This window comes from Galeopterus variegatus, unplaced genomic scaffold (assembly GCF_000696425.1).
Source record: "Galeopterus variegatus unplaced genomic scaffold, G_variegatus-3.0.2 Scaffold145, whole genome shotgun sequence".
NCBI classification, from domain to species: domain Eukaryota; kingdom Metazoa; phylum Chordata; class Mammalia; order Dermoptera; family Cynocephalidae; genus Galeopterus; species Galeopterus variegatus.
Window position 1 is genome coordinate 421,469 of NW_007726256.1, and position 19,609 is coordinate 441,077.

Genomic DNA, 19,609 nt, shown 5'->3' on the forward strand with positions numbered 1-19,609 from the left:
TGACCGGTTAGCTCACTTGGGAGAGCGTGGTGCTGACAACACCAAGTCAAGGGTTAAGATCCCCTTACCGGTCATCTTTTTAAAAAAAAAAAATATATATATATATATATATATATATATATTAAAGGGCTGAAGTACTATCTCATTTGGTGCTAGAGGAAAATGAAATGCTTAACTACTATTTCTAAAGTCACTAAACCTCTCTTACAGCCTAATTAACAAGTTAATGCTTTTTCCCTTTCTGCTATTACCTAGTTTTTCACTCAATTTATCTTTTTCTGAAAACCTGCTAATTTCATGCACTTTAGCCTTACAGAAGAGAAGGTTGCTTAGCAACCACCTAAATAACTAATTAGCCTATACCTAGTAAAGGCTTAAAGGACTTACTTAATTTAAATTTATATATCTTTGTGTTGACCATTAAAACCTAGAGAAAGTTGTTTTACTTTGAGTTTCTTCCGATTTTTGCATTTTTGTACTTAATACTTAATGTATGCATTGGTTGTTGTAGCAAAAACAAAATAAAAAACACAGTATATTTAATGTGAACTCCCATTTCTCTCTTCAGCCTCTTAGCAGAATTGCTGTGTTCATTGTTTACTTTTTAGTTCATCTTTTCTAACACAATACCCTATCAATGATACATGCTGAATTAAACATTTTCTTATTCATTGGATACAGAATTATGTAATATTTCTTTTTAATGCTAAGCTAATTTTTTAGAGAAAATATATTAAAGTTTTAGGAGAGGAAATTACTTAGAAGTTAAATTGAAGCAGTCGATATTACCTATAATGATGTTATTTTTGGTTATTTGACCCAGAAGTATCTCAGAAGAATCATCTGAGCTGAAGGTATTCTAAGGCTTGGGGTGGGGAGTGATGCTGTCACATTGCAGTATCCTGTCAGACTCCTGCTTAGCCTTGGTGTGTTCACTTGTCTGGGGTTTGAATCTTCCCACTATGTCATACAAAGCTTTATCATTATCAAAATCTCAGACCTACTTTCTTCATTTTGCTTCTGTTCATCTGACCTGAGCCAAAAACGAATTACCAGCAAATTTACTTACTCTTCTCTTTGTATTCTTTGGTGTGGAAAAATTAAAGACCACTTGTACAAAAATATTAACAATAGAAAGAACAGAGGCAACTTAAAGTATAATAGTGCTAAGGAAGCCTGTATGAAAAAGAAACTGTGTGTATTTCCAAACAGAACTTTTGTCTTAGAATGAAGCTCCTTTACAAAATGACTGCTCTAGAATTCTGCCTTGCAGAGAGGGTTTGGATAAATTTATAGCTTATTTTCTTTCATAGGAAAGAACTCCTAAGATATAATTTTACATATGGTTAATTACTCTCCACTCATATTAAAGTTTTTTTTTAATGGAAAATCTTCAGTAAGACATTACCCTAACATAAAGTGTTTTTTTTAAAGCAATCTTGAATTATTGGTAGCTGCAGTAACTATAAATAATAGAACAGTTCCTGTACAGTTGGCTAATATAGAGTTCATTTATGAACTGTGATCTGTAAGACTGTACACTGTCTTCACATCTCTTTTATATTGTCAACCCTTATATAAAGAGAACAATGTAAGATAACTAGAGTTAAGTTTAAGGATATAAACTTAGTTATCTGATATAAATGCTGTATGTACCAAATAGTTTAGGACAGAAATAATCTTTTAAGAGAGATGTATGTTTGAGAAAAAGGGAAGTGGGGTAGAAGGAAAGGGAGGGAGAGAGAGACAGGTAGATAAATAGACTGACATGACAGTGGTCAAAGAGTTTAAACTTCAACCATAGTATTTCTTTTTTCCCTTCTCTCATCCTTCCCCCCATATCTATCTAAATATAGAAAATTTTTAGATTTAACATGAAAACTGAGCTGTCATTCAGATGAATGAAGTTAAAATGCTGTAGACATCGCCACTGCTGCTACTATGACCACCGTTTAAAAAATATAAACATCTTTTTATCATTTTATTATTAGCCAATTACACAACTTACCGTTACGCTTAAAGCAGACATTAAGGCAATTTTTAACATTATGGAAGCCACCACTGATAGATCATTCAAAGAATGCTGTCTCAATCCACTCGATATTTTCCGTGGTAGCAGACTGTTAATATATGCGCAATACTCATCAGTAACTTAAGGAGAAATTGATAGTTTGCCCTGTCTTTTTTTCCTTTATATTTGCAAATGCCTTATAAATGATACTATTAGAGGCAATATAAGTTTTCAGTTCATATTTTCAGTGTGCAATAACATAATATTAAGAACAAAATACTAAGCAAAGAGAAATATAGAGTTCAGCTTTGGACATTTAAAAGCTTCTATTTCCAGACCTCCAAGTGCACTATTCACAAGTGAATTGAATCTTTCTTCTCTCTTGAATTCATTTTATAAGGAGCCTAGCCTAATGAAGGTGGGGAAAAAAATCTGAGCCTTTTATGTAATAACATATTTCAGTTTTAATCATACCTCTGATTTACTGGTGGTGTGGCCTTAAATTACTAAGGTACCCTCTTCTGTAAAATGGGGATAATAAAACCAGACACATAGTATTGTTGTAAGGACTAAAAGAGACAATGTAGTTAAAGCTCCACCTCAGCACAGTAGGTGTTAAGTGTGTGTTAACTTCTGTCTTCCTTCCTCATTCACCACTAATTCACACTCAGTTGATATCTTTGAAATGAAGTGGATTTCAGGTTTATTGATTAGTTTTAAACTTCAGGATAAACTGCTACTCTAAACTATTGCAGGCTATTTCTTTTTATTCTAAGATACAAATGAGTGGTAGAAGACCTTATTATAATACAATTATAAAGAAGGATTATTTATTTCCACACGATAGCCCATAGTAATGGTGTTTTGTTGATCAGGTTACAACAGATGAATATCATTATACAACAAATGCTCTCTTTGTTCCCTGTTCTTGTCACAATCACTCAATTTAATAAGAGGTAGTTGATTAAATTCTGTTTGCATTGTAATCAGGCAACTGGAGAAGGCAGCAAACTATAGGAGATTAACTCCCCATGCTCCATTATCAAGCTTTCGCCTCCTCTAACCTGTCTCAATCATTTCTGACAAAAGGACTTACGTAAATTACCAAATTAGTCACAAATAATATATCTAGAAAGATTTAGTTGCTTAGGGAAAACTGGTAGAGGACTGGAGTTGTGTGTCATCTTTTATTTGTCCCTCTTGAATTTCTATTAGTTGGATAAGGAAATAGGAAAAAAAATGGAGGTATTGGTTGTGTTCTTGTATACTGAGACAGGCGAGCACCGCCCCGCCCGCCCCCCCCTTTTCTAAAGGTTACTGTTCCATCGTCTCTTCAGTTTGGGGCACATGATCTTGTCCCTCTGGGCATCATTTTTATTAATATTGATAATAACAGCAACTAACATTAATCAAATGCTTTCCAGAGCTAGGTACCTTGCTGAGAGCTTTTACATGCATTATCTTATTATCCCCTGTAATATCAGCCCTGTTAATTATTTTCTTTTTATGGATGAGAAAACCAAGGGTGAGATGGTTTAGGTAATTTGGTCATGGTCACTGCTATAGACTGAATGTTTGTGTCCTTCCAAAATTCGTATGTTGAAATCCTAACCCCCAATGGGATAGTATTAGAAGGTGTAGAAGATAACCAAAAAAACCCAAAACAATGAGGTAGAGGGCCTTGGGGAGTGATTAGGTCATGAGGGTGGAGCCCCCTTGAATGGAATTAGTACCTTATATAAGAGACCCTAGAGAGATTCCCTTCCCCATTTGCCATTTGAGGACACACCAAAGAGACAGTCTGTGAACAAGGAAGTCTGCTGGCACCTTGATCTTGGGTTTCCCAGCCTCCAGAACTCTGAGAAATAAATTCCTGATATTTAAAAGTCTCCCAGTCTATGGTACTTTGTCCCATAGCATCCCAAACAGACTAAGACAGTCACACAGCCAGTGAGTGAGTGGCAGAGCCAAATATTGAGTCAGGTTATCCTCAACCCTGGAGCCCACGCGTTAACCATTACATTATACTTCCTTCCTCTGATGGCAGAAATGGAGGCTAGAAAGGCAGAAACGCTGTAGTTTCAGTGACTGCCTTTGGCCTGCATGCCACACATGTCAAATTTGTTGACCTGATACTTGAAACCTACCACAGGACAATTCAAATCTTCCTTTGAAACCTCTCCTGTGTCCAACATCAACTCACCACTCTGGCCAGGCTAATTTAATTTTTCCTGTAAAAAAAATTATTTCACTTTGCCTATCCACATGAATTCATCTTTTCCACTAGGCTTCCCTGTCTGTAGAGGGACTTTATTCTGTTACAGTCAGATATCACTTACTATTGTATTACTTGACAGACATAGTCTGTTTTGCATTCTGTAACCTGTGTGCATGTGTGTGTAGGAGGCATCAGTGTTTGAGAAGCAGTAGTGTCTGGCACGTGGCCAATTGTGGTATACGTTCACGTCCCTTATCACCACTTAGTGATGAAGGGCATGCATGCTGGAGGCAGACACACCTGTTTTTGAGTCAAATCACTAAACTTCTCCATACCTTTGTTACCTCGTCTATAAAACAGGGACAATTATAGTACCTGGCTCATTGACTTATTGTGAAGATTAAATGGGATTCTGTGTCTAGGACATAGTATTTATTAAATATTAGCTGCTATTATCATTATAAAATTATTAGTAAATATTATTCATTATTTCAACTAGATTATATGTATTACTATAATACAAATTCTGTAATTGCCCCTCATGTACATTATAAGCATTTAGTAAGTCATGGGTTTTTTTTTAAATTAAGAAATAAAATCAGATATCAAATTTATCAAGTTTTAACTACAATATTTTAACCGAGTGCATTGCTGCAAGCTGCCTGCATATAACCTAAGGCTGAGGACCAGAGGGGCCCATTGGAAAGGGGATTATCCAGGTTGGGAGAAGAACTTGAGTCAAATGAGCACTTGCAGAAACCTAAACCTAATTTCTGGTCTTGTGAAAAAATGAATTTAATACATCAAGTTGTTTGATTTGGTTGTTAGTAAAAATTTTTAAATAGTTATTTAAATGCTTTAGGAATTGAAGTAAAGTCATGGGTAATTAAAATTCAGTTGTGTACTCTGCTCAGAGTGAGACAAAGTGAAGCATCGCTCATGTTTTTAGATGCGTCTGAAACTATCTTCATATTGGGTGTTAGCAAGTTATTAGTGAATACAAGCACTTGGAACACTTATTTTTGGTTAGGTGAAGTTTAATGTGAATGTGTTGGCTGTGGATTTTAGAGTTACAAATAAGATAAAAAGCTGAATTGTTAGAAAGTTACAGCTATCCTTTCACAGTCTGGAATCTACTTCATTCTTTCAGTGCAAATGAGGCAGTAAGATACCCATTATACCTGTTAAGCAAGTATTTATGTCCCACTGGTTTTTCTTAGTTTAATGGTTTTGCCTTTTTTTTTTTTTTTTTTTTCTTCTTCTTTGAGAATCTGTGTTCTTTAAGGTTTTGAATTTGCCTAGGAATTGCTAGGAAAGATAGGAAAGAAAATAAGCTGAACGGCTTAAATTCAACACGAGAATAATAGTTTCTTTATTTACCTTTGCATAATGTTAAAGAGAACTAAGATTTCGGTTATTTATCTTTTACCTGTTCTTTTCCCATTGTAAAATCTCACTGGGTGTTACGAGACTATTCTAAAATCCAAAATATCCTGAAAAGCTTTCTTCTATTGATACTTCTGTGGTTTCTCATTCACATCTTATTTTATCTTTTGTTCGCTAACTTAGCATACTTGGGTTTTGTAATGTGCCCTCCTAAGTGTAGATAGAACCCTGCATAGAATATTGATTTTCTGTGTTTAAGAATGTACCCATAGAATTCTGTCTTTCTCACAGTTCCCTATCTCTAAGTCAACATTGTGAACATTTTGTGATACTTCATGGAAGTTTATATTGGGTTATTTAGGAACATCTGTGAGGAAGTTCATGAATGATTAGACGAAGGCCACTTGGGCAGAAGGAGAAGAGTTTCTGCAGGGCTCTGTCTGTACACAAAGGGGACACAAGAGACCTTTCTGCCCTCCAGACCGTATTTCTGTCATGGTGGTTTTATCCTCCTTTCTATCTGATCCTGATTTTATGGCTCATAAGAAAGTTCAACAAGCAGAACTTGAGACATAGGAAAAGTGTCTTTACAGCCATTCTCCTGAGATGAGAGAATCTTCTTATGAGGTAGGGTCATTTTTTAATGTAATACTGCTTTGACTGGTGGATAACGAAATTCTTCTCCCATAATGAAACTACTTTGCTTTGCTGCATTAGGAGAGAACACAGAAATAGAACAATGTTCATTGACATTTGACACCTGAGAATAGATGTTCTCTAAAGGCCAGGACATGGTTTACTTGATTTATAGTTATTCAGTGTGACCCAGGTCTGTTTTTATTAAAAAGTCCAGCCCAAGAAGGATGACTGTCGGGACAAAATCAGCCACCGGAGTGAGATACTCTTTCAATCAAATCTTAAAACAGCATTTAATAATCACTGGAAATACTTTATTTTTTAAAATTTTCTTGTCTTAATAAGATCCAGAAAGGCTTTCAAATGTTATTTTATAGCCAGTTTGGCCTCTGAATAGAAGGTCTATAAAGAGTATTTGTAATTAATAAACAGTATGCTTACTATCATCGAATCCTCTTTTTTAGATGAAAGAGTTGATATTAGAAAATCTAAATTATGGTACAAGGTAGACTGCATTTGTTGAGACACATTATAGCAACTCTAGATGAAATTTCTCAATGTCTAGAATTAATGTTGTACTTTGTTTTCATTCTGATAGAGATTTTAAAAGTATTCCCTCCTTAAAATCCCCCAATAAACCAATTTAGTGGAAGGAAATAAGACACATTTACTTTTGATTCTTTCTGCAGACACGTGAAAATCACTGATCTATGATCTGTTCCATCCCTCTCAATTTACATGAGCATGAGGAAATTGAAACCTAGGGAAGTTAAATGACTTTAGGGAGACAGCTAACTAGTTCCTGCTTGAACTAGGGGCCGTCTGGTTATCACGAATGCGGTTTCTGCTGCCTGTTTTGATACACAATCCTCTCCTCTTAAATTTTAGCGGCAAATGATGTTCTCTGCACCACACCCCTTGATCGCAGGTAATTCTCCACCCCTCTGCCTTTTTTTTTTCCCCCCAGAGCAGTTGCGTGGAGTGAAGTAGGGAACTGTAGAAATTCAGTTGTAAACAACCCTGTGAGATCAGTGGGTCTCAATCCTGTGAGATCTGGCTGGGGAGGAAAGAATAAGAAAGATGTCTTGCAAGGGAGTAAAGGACTGTATGTAAACATGACTGTGTACAATGGCTCCTGAAGTTTGGAAGGGTAGTGGTGTAGCTGTTGTTTCTGAGCCCAGAGAAATGGATTAAGAGAAAAAGTCAGTACAGTGACAGTTTTTCTAATAGACAATCAGTTTTCAAAGAACATACTTTTTGTTGGAACTACAGGTATACATTTAATTATGTAAGGAGAAAAAGAGCACTTGAATTTTTCCTTCCCAGGTTCTGAAAGTAAAGCACATTTTAAGGGTGACAAAAAATAAAGGTTGAAATCAAAGTTAGGGAGTTCTTGCTCAAGAAGTTCTATGAACTGTAGCTACAATAGAGGACTTCTTAAATTTAGAAATGAAATGTTATTAAGAATTGTAGTCACTGTGGCTAAGCAGAACAATCTAAAGGTAATAAATTAGAAGCTTTAAAAAATATATATCTAAGAACCCAAGTAGAATTTATAAAAGGACTGAATTATTTGAAGTTGTTTGTTTATGTAAAATTAAAACTTTTTACACCTTTTGATTATGTTTCTAAAAATTTTTTTGCCTCATGCCTTAAATGGTTTATGACTTTAATACAGGGCACCTCTAGGTGCTAGTTGATATTATTTTCCCAGTCCTTTTTTTTTTTGCGTTATAAGTGTTCTTCTTAACCAAGGAGGTTACCTATTGTTACACAGAATGTGCTCTCCCAGGGTGCATAGGTAGCTGCTCAAATGCGGTTATAATTCTTGTTTGCCCCTGGGTGAGTGCCAGCAGGGAGTAAGGCATTCTGGGAAGTACTTTCTTTACTTTCCACAACAGGTGTCTTTGTCGTTACACCTTATTCAGATATCAGTGTGTGGAAGCACTGAGTCACTGTAGCAAAGAAAAGTATGAAAGCAAGAGGAATTGCTTTCACATCTAGAAAATGGTGCTGCAAGATCAATCTGAAATCTTCTGGTGCTAGTGAATGCATGAAGAAGTTCACATTATCTTTTAAAGTACTTCTGAAAAGGTGAAAAGGAACTTAAAAGGTATGAACTGCCTAGATGCCTTATAATGCCTTGTCTGCTGATTATCATTTAATTTTTAATTTAATACCTGGTTAGTTAATGTTAAGATGAATGTGCTAGAAATTTTTTTTTTTTTTTAACAAAAATATACTTAAAAGACAAACCTGCATTGTAGTAAAATGAAGTAAAAGTGCTTTACTGACTCCAACGAAGAAGGGTCAAACACAGTTAGAAGCTATTTTAATCTTGAGGATTTATTTGAAATATTGCATTTTTTTGTTTAAATAAGCCTATTAGCTTGCTTGTTTCCTAGCAATAAGGCGATTTTTTTTTTCTCTCTTCCCTGTGTGCACACTTTTAATCTAGAATGCTGTAGAAGTTGCAAAACTCTCCTAATCACATTAAATGGGACAAGGTACTATTTAAGTAATCATGTTAATCTAGATGAAGATACTGTAAGAAACCATGAGAAAATAGATACTATAGATCTCATTCTGAGTTTTATTTGTTTTCTGAAAAGCAAACAAATTTAGGCAACATAATCCTGCTTGCTATAGGTAATGACTAAAAATTACAGCCAGTGGCTATATATTTTTTGATTTTAGACAAACATTAATTGATTTCTAGTCCTAGCAAATAATATTTATTACAGTACTACAGTATCATAATCTATTATGAGTAGATTAGGGAAGATATTAGCTTAATTGAGAATACTGGAAAAAAAACTTATAGAGGAGTTTTATCTATCTTCACCCTTTTTATTTGCTTAGTACTATTTCCATGGCATTAGCATATGTTATATTTCCTGGTATTTAGGCAACTTTGTAATGATAATTGTGGGCACCTTTCAGACTTTTCATCTGGAAACATGGAGGTTTATTTATCATCTCTAGCTGTACTGTAAAAAACACTTCTGGTGGCTAAGCCAACAGTTGATGGCTATCTGCTTATTTGCATAATTAAAAGAAACCTCTAACCTTAACAATGAAAAATGAAGAGAACTTTTTCCTATGGGAGAAAAACAATTAGTGTATAAATGAGACCCTTGTATTACTTTCTGAAGAACAACAGAAAATTAAGTTTTCATTTGAAAAAAAAATTTTTAAGTGACCTCTAACCTTAACAATGAAAAATGAAGAGAACTTTTTCCTATGGGAGAAAAACAATTAGTTTATAAATGAGACCCTTGTATTACTTTCTGAAGAACAACAGAAAATTAAGTTTTCATTTGAAAAAAAAATTTTTAAGTAGGAGAAGGGAAAATGATTATTAATTGATATTGCTGTCCCTGTTTCACTTTTATATTTTGGTACTTCTTTTTTTTAACAGAAATACTCAGAGGGGAAAAAGAATCTTTTATTTTTCATCCTACAGGAGATAATTTTTAACTGTACCAAGAATTCTATAAATTCCAAGAAATTAAAATGTCATCTGTTTATTTTCTGAGAATATGAAAATATAAGCAGTAAGAGTGTTAAGAAAATCTGCATCTCCTCCAAGAAGAATCTTCATATAAATAATACTGAAGTGAGAAGATGAACTACTATAAAAATTTTTAATTACCAAGAACTTAACATAAATCAGTTTTTGTTTTCAGTTTTTTTTTTTGTTTTTGCTATAGGATATTTCTAGGAAACTTTTCTTTATTTTTTATTTTTTTGAAGTTTGAAAGTTTCCCCAGACTGAATTTTCCAGCTGCTGTGTTAAGAATGCAGAAGGTGTTTATAGTATATACTTCCTGTACAGATAAGAGACCTCCTCTAGTTTTCTACTGGGGGTAAATTTTGCTAGACAAGCCGGTGATAGCGGCTGCTTTTTTTTTCTTTTTCTTTCCGGATTTTTAACACTCCACCCCCTGGAACTCAGGTGGCTGTATGCATTGGCAGTGACCTGCAGTAGGATTATTCCTTGGATAGTCTGGTGTGGAGCAGGGGCAGCAGCTGCTGCTGTGGAAAGGCCAGCTGGCAAGATGATGGAAGAAATCTCCATTATGGTAGCCTATGACGCCCATGTTTTCAGCCAGCTGCAAGATGAAGACTTCCTCACTAGTCTGGTGGCCATCAGCAAGCCCAGGTCTATGGTAGGTGGTGCCTTGCACACTACTCTGGGGCTGTTTTTCTTTTCCAATATGGTAGTTATACTCCTGCAGCAATTGAGGCATAGCTTCCTGGCAATTAAAATAGAAGTATTGCTGTTGGCTTTGTGTTACAGGCTACAACGAGGCCTACATGTTTTCAATGATTTATTTACATAATTAAATTAAACACTATTATCTGTCAGTAGTACATTTAAAGTGTTAGGCTAATGCTTTCATATGTAGTAAGATTGAGAGGAATTTTATAGTGCCAAATATCACTTTGTCCCTGGTGTTTGCCTTATATGTATATATATGATTATTAGGTGAGGGCTACCTACATTTGCACACATATAATTCAGTCTTTTTCAAGTGGAACATTCCTACCAGTGGGCCAGAACATCAGTGTTGAGAACTGAGCTATCTAAAAATCAAATAACTTTCAGGGTCTTAAATTGTTACTATGAGAACTATTATGAAAATAACTTCTAGTACGATTTTAGTTTGGATTTAATATTTGGAAAACAATTTTTACCATTCTCAAAGGGTTTTAGCATGCATGTCTTGGCGTAATAGAAAAACAAAGTTTTTTCAAGTGCTTGTTGTTTCTTCAGTGTAGATGTCATCATTATAATGGCTACTAAATTTAAGATATCAGGGATTCATAACTTTTAAACAAACTTTCCTAACTGTATTTATGGTTCATTATATTTAGTAGTGCTCATTACAAACAAAAGAATGAAAGGAGTATATCATAACAGTTAAACCTTACTGGTATGAAATCCTACTTCTCTGTTTTAATGCACAGGAAACTTAAAAAATAATATGGCAATTTCTTTGAACAATAAATTGCAATGAAAAAAAAATAAAAGAGAAATACATAGATTGATTTAAAAAGACTTAAGTGTTGTGTCAGCCAGGAGCAATGTATCAACTGTTTAGATGCTGATTTGAACAAACTATAAAAAGTATCTATAATATGATCAGGGAATATTTGACCAACAGTTTGGTATTTAATGATATTAACAGAATTATTTAATTTTTTTGTGCAGTAATGATGTTATGATTATCTTTAAAACAGTGATTTTGGAATACATATTGAATAGTTATAGATGAAATATTTGCAAAGGATGAAACTAAATGACTCTATGTTGATAACAGTTGAAACTGGGTGGTGAGTACATAGGGATGCATTATACTTTCTTCACTTTCGTAGTTGTTTTGTAAATGCAATTTAAAAGAATCAGCTGGACCAAAAAAACCAGTAAAAGTGACATAAAGATAAAACTATAATATGCTTCTGGAAGTGTTTGTTAATACAGAAACATCTGGCCTATCGTATGCTTTTCTTATTTAATATACATAATTTCTATTTTTATGTTATATACATTATGTGAAGATTATTGTCAAACCCTAGTTAACATCAATATATATACTGAGTCAGGATAGGATAGCCCATGATTGTGGATAATCTTTAAATTTCATTAATTTCACAACTGTGGATAATCTTTAAACTTCATTAATTTCACGATATTCTACCATGAAAACTTACCCAAAAAATTTAAGAATTTTAAAATTTCTTTTAATGGTCCTGTCAAGATCCTGTCTGAGCTGAGTCTTCAAAAACCTATAGGAGTTTTCCAGGACAAAGGGGAGAAGAAACAAAAACAGAGAGAGATGAGAAGTGGCAGAGTATACAGAACAACAGAGGAGCCTGAAGAGGTAGACAGTGACACAGCCATAGGGAACATCCTATGTTCAATATTATAGGACATGGTGTTTGTGTGTGTATGTATGCATGCACACACATGAGACAGGGAGAGAGAAACATGAACAAATGAATGAATGGATACTAATGTGAATATTCATTTGTAGGTTATATATATATGAATATATAGATAAATAGATAGATATTATGCCTTGATGAGACTTCACCTCCCCCAAGGGGACTCCTACTCCTAACCCAGGAGCTTATTTGATATACAATTTGTACACTGATATGGAAAGTCTTAGAGACATGATAGAGACACAAAATATTGCTTTGTATACCAAATTTTAAAATAATATAGATATTGGGGTGTTAAACTTTCTGATGGTATTTAGTTTTCTTTATCATTTGAAATTTAAAATAGTCTTTTCTATGTAATATTTGGATTTGGTTCATCTGGAAAAGTGATACAAAAATTGTGTTAAGATAACATTTGTCAGTTGCTCTTGATCTCATATTGAATTCAATATTGAATTTTTTGCTTTATCTGAGATGAGCCTTTAAATCATGTGAAAGAAATGATTTTCTACAGTATAAAATAAATTCCTTCTCAATCTGATTTATTACTACACTGTGAAGTAAATTACTCTCTTACTAACATATAAAATCCTCTTTTGGTTTAGGTTGACTAATATGAAAGATATTTAGAAGGTTTCTTAGTACAGTTTTAATTAAATATCTTTCTGTAGTTGGACTTTGTTTCATAATGGGAGGGGTTTTGATTCCTTGAATGGTAAAAATCCCATTAAGTACAGTGGTTGAAAGGTGTGTATACTGAATCTTTTCTTATCATAAGTAATCTTATAGCTCTCTAATGTTTTTGATAGAAACCCATGGTAAAAAAATACATTGTAAGCCATTACACAAGATAGAAGAAAATTTGACTTAACAATACCTACTCTTGTTACATGTGATTTAATGAGCTTTTTTTCTATTTTATTTAATTGTTTAAAGATGAATCATGAGCCACTAAATTTATTTCAGAAATCTCTAAATCCACTCTTTGAAAAATCTGGCTATATTCTATCGATCCCTTAAAGATTAATGATAATGCAAGAAAATCACAGATCCTTTACATGAATCACAGATAGGTAAAAAGAATAAGGAGGCCAAGCGTAACTTCTGATGTCTTCTGTGACACACACACACACACACACACACACACACAATAAGAAATTACCTAGACCAATATTGTATTTACTAAGACAAACTAAACAAAAGCCTAGAGTTACTACTAGTAGAACTTAAGAACTTTTTAATAACAGTATGAATAAATTGGTGTATGAAGGGTGAAAACCCTGTATAGTCAGAATCACTCCAGAAATATTTAGAAAGGTGCCTTGTTGGACACAGTATTCCTGCCTTCTCTTATATCCAACAGATTACTTTTTAGTTGTTCACCGGTGAAATTAACTGGCTTGTATTTAGAGGCAAAATTTTACCCCTCACCCCAAACACAAACACACACACATACAAAAGTATCTTTAAACTCGGTTTGACATTCTCACAGAAGAGGAACTGAGTGAAATCTCTGAAGTTTTCCTGTCAGGGTTTTCTGTCTCTGAGAATGGCCAGCATTCCTCTCTACCACCTCTGCTGTTTCCAGTTATTTTTATACCTGACTAGTATAAAGAAAGGGAAAGGATCACATCTGTTAAATTTATTGAGCTCCAAAGGAGACTTTGAATGTGTATTTAAATTCAAAAGCATGATTTAAGGTGTAAACAATGAAATAGCCTAATAACCGATGCATATTCTGGCAAGCTTACGTGTTCCAGGTTAAATGTCAATTTATATTCTGAATTATTTGAACTTTTTAATTTATAAAGTGGCTATTAAGGGAACATTGTTTTCAGGTGTATGTTAGTAGAGGCCAGTATGTAATATTACAAACATTCTGGGGGTTATTACAATATGGTCATCATAAATAGAATGTCCCTTCCTTCAAAGACCTCACAATCCAGTAAGCGAGAGAAGCAAAATAAATATTTATGAGGCTGCTATTTGCTATCATAGAGTAGAACCAAGTGGGGAATAATTACCACTAATTGAAAAGTTTGGAAGAAGCCTCCAGAAGGGGGTTGGAGCACTTAAGCTAGGCTTTGAAGTCTGAGTAGGTGCTTGCCAGGCAGAAGAAGGGGGTAGGTCCTTTCTGAGCAGGAGAACAGCTTGTGCAAAGGCTGAGAGGTTAATAACTACTTCGGGGGGCTTCAAAGTCACATGGTCTTCCATTCAAGTTTTTTATATCTGCTACTTACCAGTAAATTATTTAATTTCTCTAGGCCTCAGTTTCCTCATCTGAAAATCAGGGACGTAGTAGTATCTGATTCGATTACTGTGAGGATTAAATGAGAGCACTTGTAAAGTATTTAGCACACTGAAAACTCTTACTGTCTCCTTTTAGGAAGGAATGGGATGAGTAAGTAGATAAGGCACCATGGGGATGTAGAAGAATGAGGGGGAGGACACAGGGAGAAAATGGACTCTGATGAATTACTGTTCTTAATTAGGGAATCACTATCAGAATATCATTCCTACATGAAACATGAAGCCTGCTGCCCTGAAGATGGTGCAGATCTTAGGTTTGAGCTCAGGATGGTGGGAAGGCAATGTAGAACCAATAAGAAGGAGTGTGTATGGGTAGACCATCTGCTGAGTAGATGGGGTCGATTACTGCAATGGTAGTCTGGCAGTAATCAACTAGCAGGGGCCACATAAAAAAAATTTAAGGGCATTAGAACTATATAGGTCGAGGGTTGACAAGTGTCTGGACTTAAGACACTTGACAGTAGCAGTGTGAATAGAGAAGTTAGTCCACACGTGTTGGTTAGTTCTTGCAATGGATGGATGTGGTAATATTACCTAGGAAGAAACAACAACTGATCTATAGGAGAAGAGTTAATGATTGACATAAGTTGAAAATTACTGTAAGCTTCCCACCTTATAAAATTGGAAAGATTGTTGTGGTGTCCACTTGAATGGGAAAGTTAGATATCAAGAATACAGTGGTGAAAAGATGACCCATTCTGGCTTTACTGTGCTCTGCATCTAGAAATTAGTTGTCATAGTATCACTGTAAGAGAATTGACTGCTCAGTGGTTAGAACACTGTCTGATAACAAAAGCCGTTTAACCAGACCAACACATGGCTGTACTATATTGGCACTGGATAGATGTTCTTAACTGACGGATACCAAAATAGCAGCACTGTGCCGGCAAAGGAAGGGAGCTCTTTCTGGGAGCTAGTTTCTCTGTTCTATAAATGGGAGATGAGGGTAAGCATTCTGTAATTACTTCCTCCTTATTGGGTTGGCACATAGATTTCCTCAAGCATGCCAAATTAAAAAAAAAAAAAATCAGCAATTTCATATGCCAGAGATGGGGAAAACAATAAAATCAATATACTGTAGTTATTTCTAAATCTTCGCTGGATATACATTTCAAATATTGATTATAAATAAAACATTATAAAACCCATTAAGTTTCATATGTGTTTTAAAAAATGTTATCTGAACATTTGTATTCTCATTGTTATTTAGCATGTGCATATTTTGTCGCTGTTTTATTAATTTCAGTTTAGTCCAAGGAGCCAAGTCTTCCCTCATTTGGTTTATCAGTTCTGATGAGTTAAGGTTCTTATGGTTGCGAGTAATAAAATCTTGTGCTATCTTAAACAAGAAAGAGAATTTATCATGTGGCCACCAGGGTGTGTTCCCTTAAATGCAAGAGCAGGAGTTCGCTGCTACTGAACTGATGCTGGCAGGCATTTTCCTGTCTCTTGCCATCTAATTAACTTCTCTCTTTACATCTACTTTATTTATCTCCCTGTCCCCAAGTCTTCGGTTTTTTCATTCTCATGGCAGAACATTGCTGCCATACAGCATCCAGATTTACTGTTCTGCCGTATCCAGAGAGTTAAGTTGCTATCCCTGAATCACAACTTCAGATTCCTGTGGAGAGAATCTGATTGAGTAGTGTTAGGTAAGGGAAGACAGTATCGAGCAGAATCCAAGACTCTGGAACCAAACTTCCAGGGTCAATCCCACCTCACCCCCAATTAGCTCTGTGACTTGGGCATGTTACTTAACCCTTCTGAACTTTATTTTCTCATCTGTAAAATTGGAATCATGTTAGTAGCACCTATAGGGTTGTCGTGAGAATTAAATCAGTTAATACATTTAAAGCACTTAAGAATACCTACCACATAGTAAGAGGCATATGTATATTAGTTATTATTCCATAGTGATTCTTCTTTTTCAAAATCCTGAAACAGAAGATTAACTTTTAGCAAGACTTGGGACTGTCCAGTTAGCTCAGTTGGTTAGAATGCGGTGTTGGTAACACCAAGGTCAATGGTTTGGATCCCCATACCAGCCATCTGCCAAAACAAAAAACAAAAAAAACCTTTTTTTTTTTTTTTTGCAAGATTTGTAAATAAATTCACCATCCAAAAATTGTTTAGGTTATTTTGCTGTTAAATTTGAAATATGAAATCAATCAAAAATACTTATCTGCTACTATATGCTATGTTGTATTCTTGGCACTGGGAATCTAGGTATGAACAAGAAAGACATGATAAGGGGAGAGGGTAGACAAACATTGGCTAGTGATATCACTTTTCAGCTAGTGATAAGTGCTACCAGAGACTTCAGATGGAGTGATGCAATCAAAATTGATTAATTGGAGTCTTTATGTTGTATAGTCTGTGAGGACCTCACTGGTATCATTTGAGATCTGAATGACAGCCATGGGAAATTTGGAAAAAGAGTACCTTGGGTAGAGGAAACCTCTTAGAGAGAGGCCTCAAAGTGGTGAAGAGCTTGATGTATCAGCAAAACAGGAGAGTCAGTGTGGTTGGAGCACCATAAGCCAGGGGCAGACTGGGAAGAAATGATGTTGGGGAGGAGCTTGAGGCCAGGTTAAGATGGAAGGCATTATGGGTCAGACAAAGTAGTTCAGGTTTTATTCCTTATATGATGTAGTTGTATTTTAAAAATTGAGTGAATCAGATTTTAGGTGTAGTTAACAGAAATTTAAAATGATGATTAAATTATTAGAGAAGCCAGTATTACATAAAAAACTCATCACAGTGCTCAAGCTCAATATGAAATCAAGGAGTAGTATTCAAACTCAATGCAAGGACTTCAAGGTGGTTTATGAACAGGATTTGGAGCAAAACAAAACAAAAAGAACACTGTAGCCCTGATAACTGATTGTATTTACCCACAATAGGATTTCCAGCAGGTGAAATATTTTAGAAGCTCTTTTGTCTGACATAGTCAGGACTGTAATTGGTTTGGTTAATAGAAAAAGGTGGTTCAAGAGAAGAAACACAAAAGATGGATGTATACTATTAAATATCTATTTTAATTTAAAACATAAATTGTTCATTATCAATTTTGTTGTAGAGCCTTTAATGCCCTTTTCTTACATAGGAATTCTGAAACCCGTATGCTTTGTAGTTTCGGTGTCCTTAAGGGAGGCAATAAATTAATAAACTTGTGAACCAATCACTGGCAAAATGTACAGAGATTTTTATAACTTTTTTTTTAAACATCTGGAATGGTAGCATTGTCACCATTTAACGTGACACAGACTTTTGTATTTAACCAGTAATCTTTGTCAGGTCTTTCCAAACCATTCAACTTAGTTTTTATAGAAACAATAATTTAGTTTCTTTTCATATTCATTTCATTATGAACATAAACAGGTTGGGGAATAAATGCAGTTGACTCTTTTATTTATTTATTTTTTTTGTCCTTTTTGAGATCGGCCGCACCGCGCTCAGCCAGTGAGTGCACCGGCCATCCCTATGTAGGATCCGAACCCACGGCGGGAGTGTCGCTGCGCTCCCAGTGCTGCACTCTCCTGAGTGCGCCACGGGCTTGGCCCATTTCATTTATTTTTATTTATTTATTTATTTATTTTTTCAGTTGACTCTTTTAAAACATAAACTCAGTTGTGGGAGCAGCCTAGTAGTTGTGAGAGTTTAGAATGTCCAGGGTATCAGATTCATTTATAGTGGGAATGGAGAACATCAGTTAATCAGGCGAGGTTTTTAAAGAGTACTATCACATTTTCTTTGTTAGATATTGCTGCACAGCAAACAACTGTAAATCTCAGTGGTACAGAACAATAGCATTTATCTTTCCATTATGAGTCTTTGAGTGGCTAGGGTTTGGCTGGTTTTGGTGAGTTTAGCTGAGTATAGCTGAGATTAACCCCAGGCCACAGATTTAGTTAGATCTGTTCCACATCTCTCATTCTTCTGTTATCAGCAGGCTACTGGGGGTGTGTTCTTCTCATGGCAGAGTTTGGAAGTTCCTAGAGGGATCAGTGGAAACATTTGATGCCTATTAAATGCCTAGGCTTGGATCTAGCGCACTTTGATTTTTGTCCGTGTTCCATTGACCAAAGCAAGTTGGAAGATCAATTCCAATGTAGTGGGGCAGGACAGTATACTCTACCATAGAGGTTGGGGGAGGTGGAAGTGAACATTTGCTGAACAATAATCTACTACATATATATGTAATAATTGACCCTTCATGCGATCATCATGATTAGGTTAGTTCTATAAAATATATAAACACTGTGTTCCTCAGCAGCACACATAGTTTCTTTTCACAAAAACAATATAGCCATAGATTTGTCATTAGAAAATTACACATACTCATTGAAAAATGCAGTAAAACCTGATTGTAAATTCACACTTACCAAACACTCTCTATTACCCTTTTTTGTTTTACTTGGAACTTTGAAGTAAATTGGCACTCATCCCTTCCAAAGATAATTAAAAACAGAAATCTCTTGCCAGTGACATTCTAGGGTGTGCCAACATTGTTATCCATACCTAATCCATCTTTATATCTTAGGGATTCTCAGCAATTTTGCGGTAATGGATTCCTTTTGCAGTCTGGTTAAGTCCATGGACCCCTTATCAGAAAAATATTTTTAAATGCATAAAATAAAATGCATAAGATTATAAAGGAAATCAATTATATTTAATTAGTTATCAAAATAGATAAAAATCAGATTTATGATATAGTCATGTGCTTCTTTATTAAGACTTTAAATAAGATATGGTAGCAAGACTGATAGCTACTGTAATTCCAAAATAATGATAAATATAAACAATATTTTGTGATATATGCAATACTTCTAATGTGAATGGAAATATCTGTAATATCTATTGGTGACAAAATCACCAATAATACAGTGGATGGTAGCCTACATTTATAATTGAAGGAGCTGATAAAGTTCAGTAAGAGGTTTAGGAAAGTATTTTTCCATCTAAGTTTAAGGACATTGAATTCTCTGCATGACACCCTAATGTAACCTTAAGCTTATATTATCTGAGACACAAATGTTTTAGATACTTTTTCTAACCTTACAGCTGGCTAGGAGAACTCTTGAACATGCCTTCTA

The 19,609-nt window shown here is 34.8% G+C and overlaps 1 protein-coding gene across 4 annotated transcripts in view; it reads left to right on the forward strand.

Annotated features, from left to right (window-relative positions):
* The window catches only part of RABGAP1L (RAB GTPase activating protein 1-like), a 474,386-nt gene that overhangs the window by 380,476 nt on the left and 74,301 nt on the right, over positions 1–19,609 (forward strand). The window contains exons 1-2 of one of the 4 annotated variants that reach the window (XM_008591150.1): positions 8,168–8,364; positions 10,210–10,423. The exons of 2 other annotated variants lie outside the window; for them this stretch is intronic. In XM_008591150.1, coding sequence (XP_008589372.1) covers positions 10,313–10,423 — 111 coding nt within the window. In that variant the 5' untranslated portion in view covers positions 8,168–8,364; positions 10,210–10,312. Of the gene's footprint in view, positions 1–8,167; positions 8,365–10,209; positions 10,424–19,609 lie in introns of those variants that run through there. One more of the 4 variants, XM_008591146.1, reaches the window with a different exon arrangement.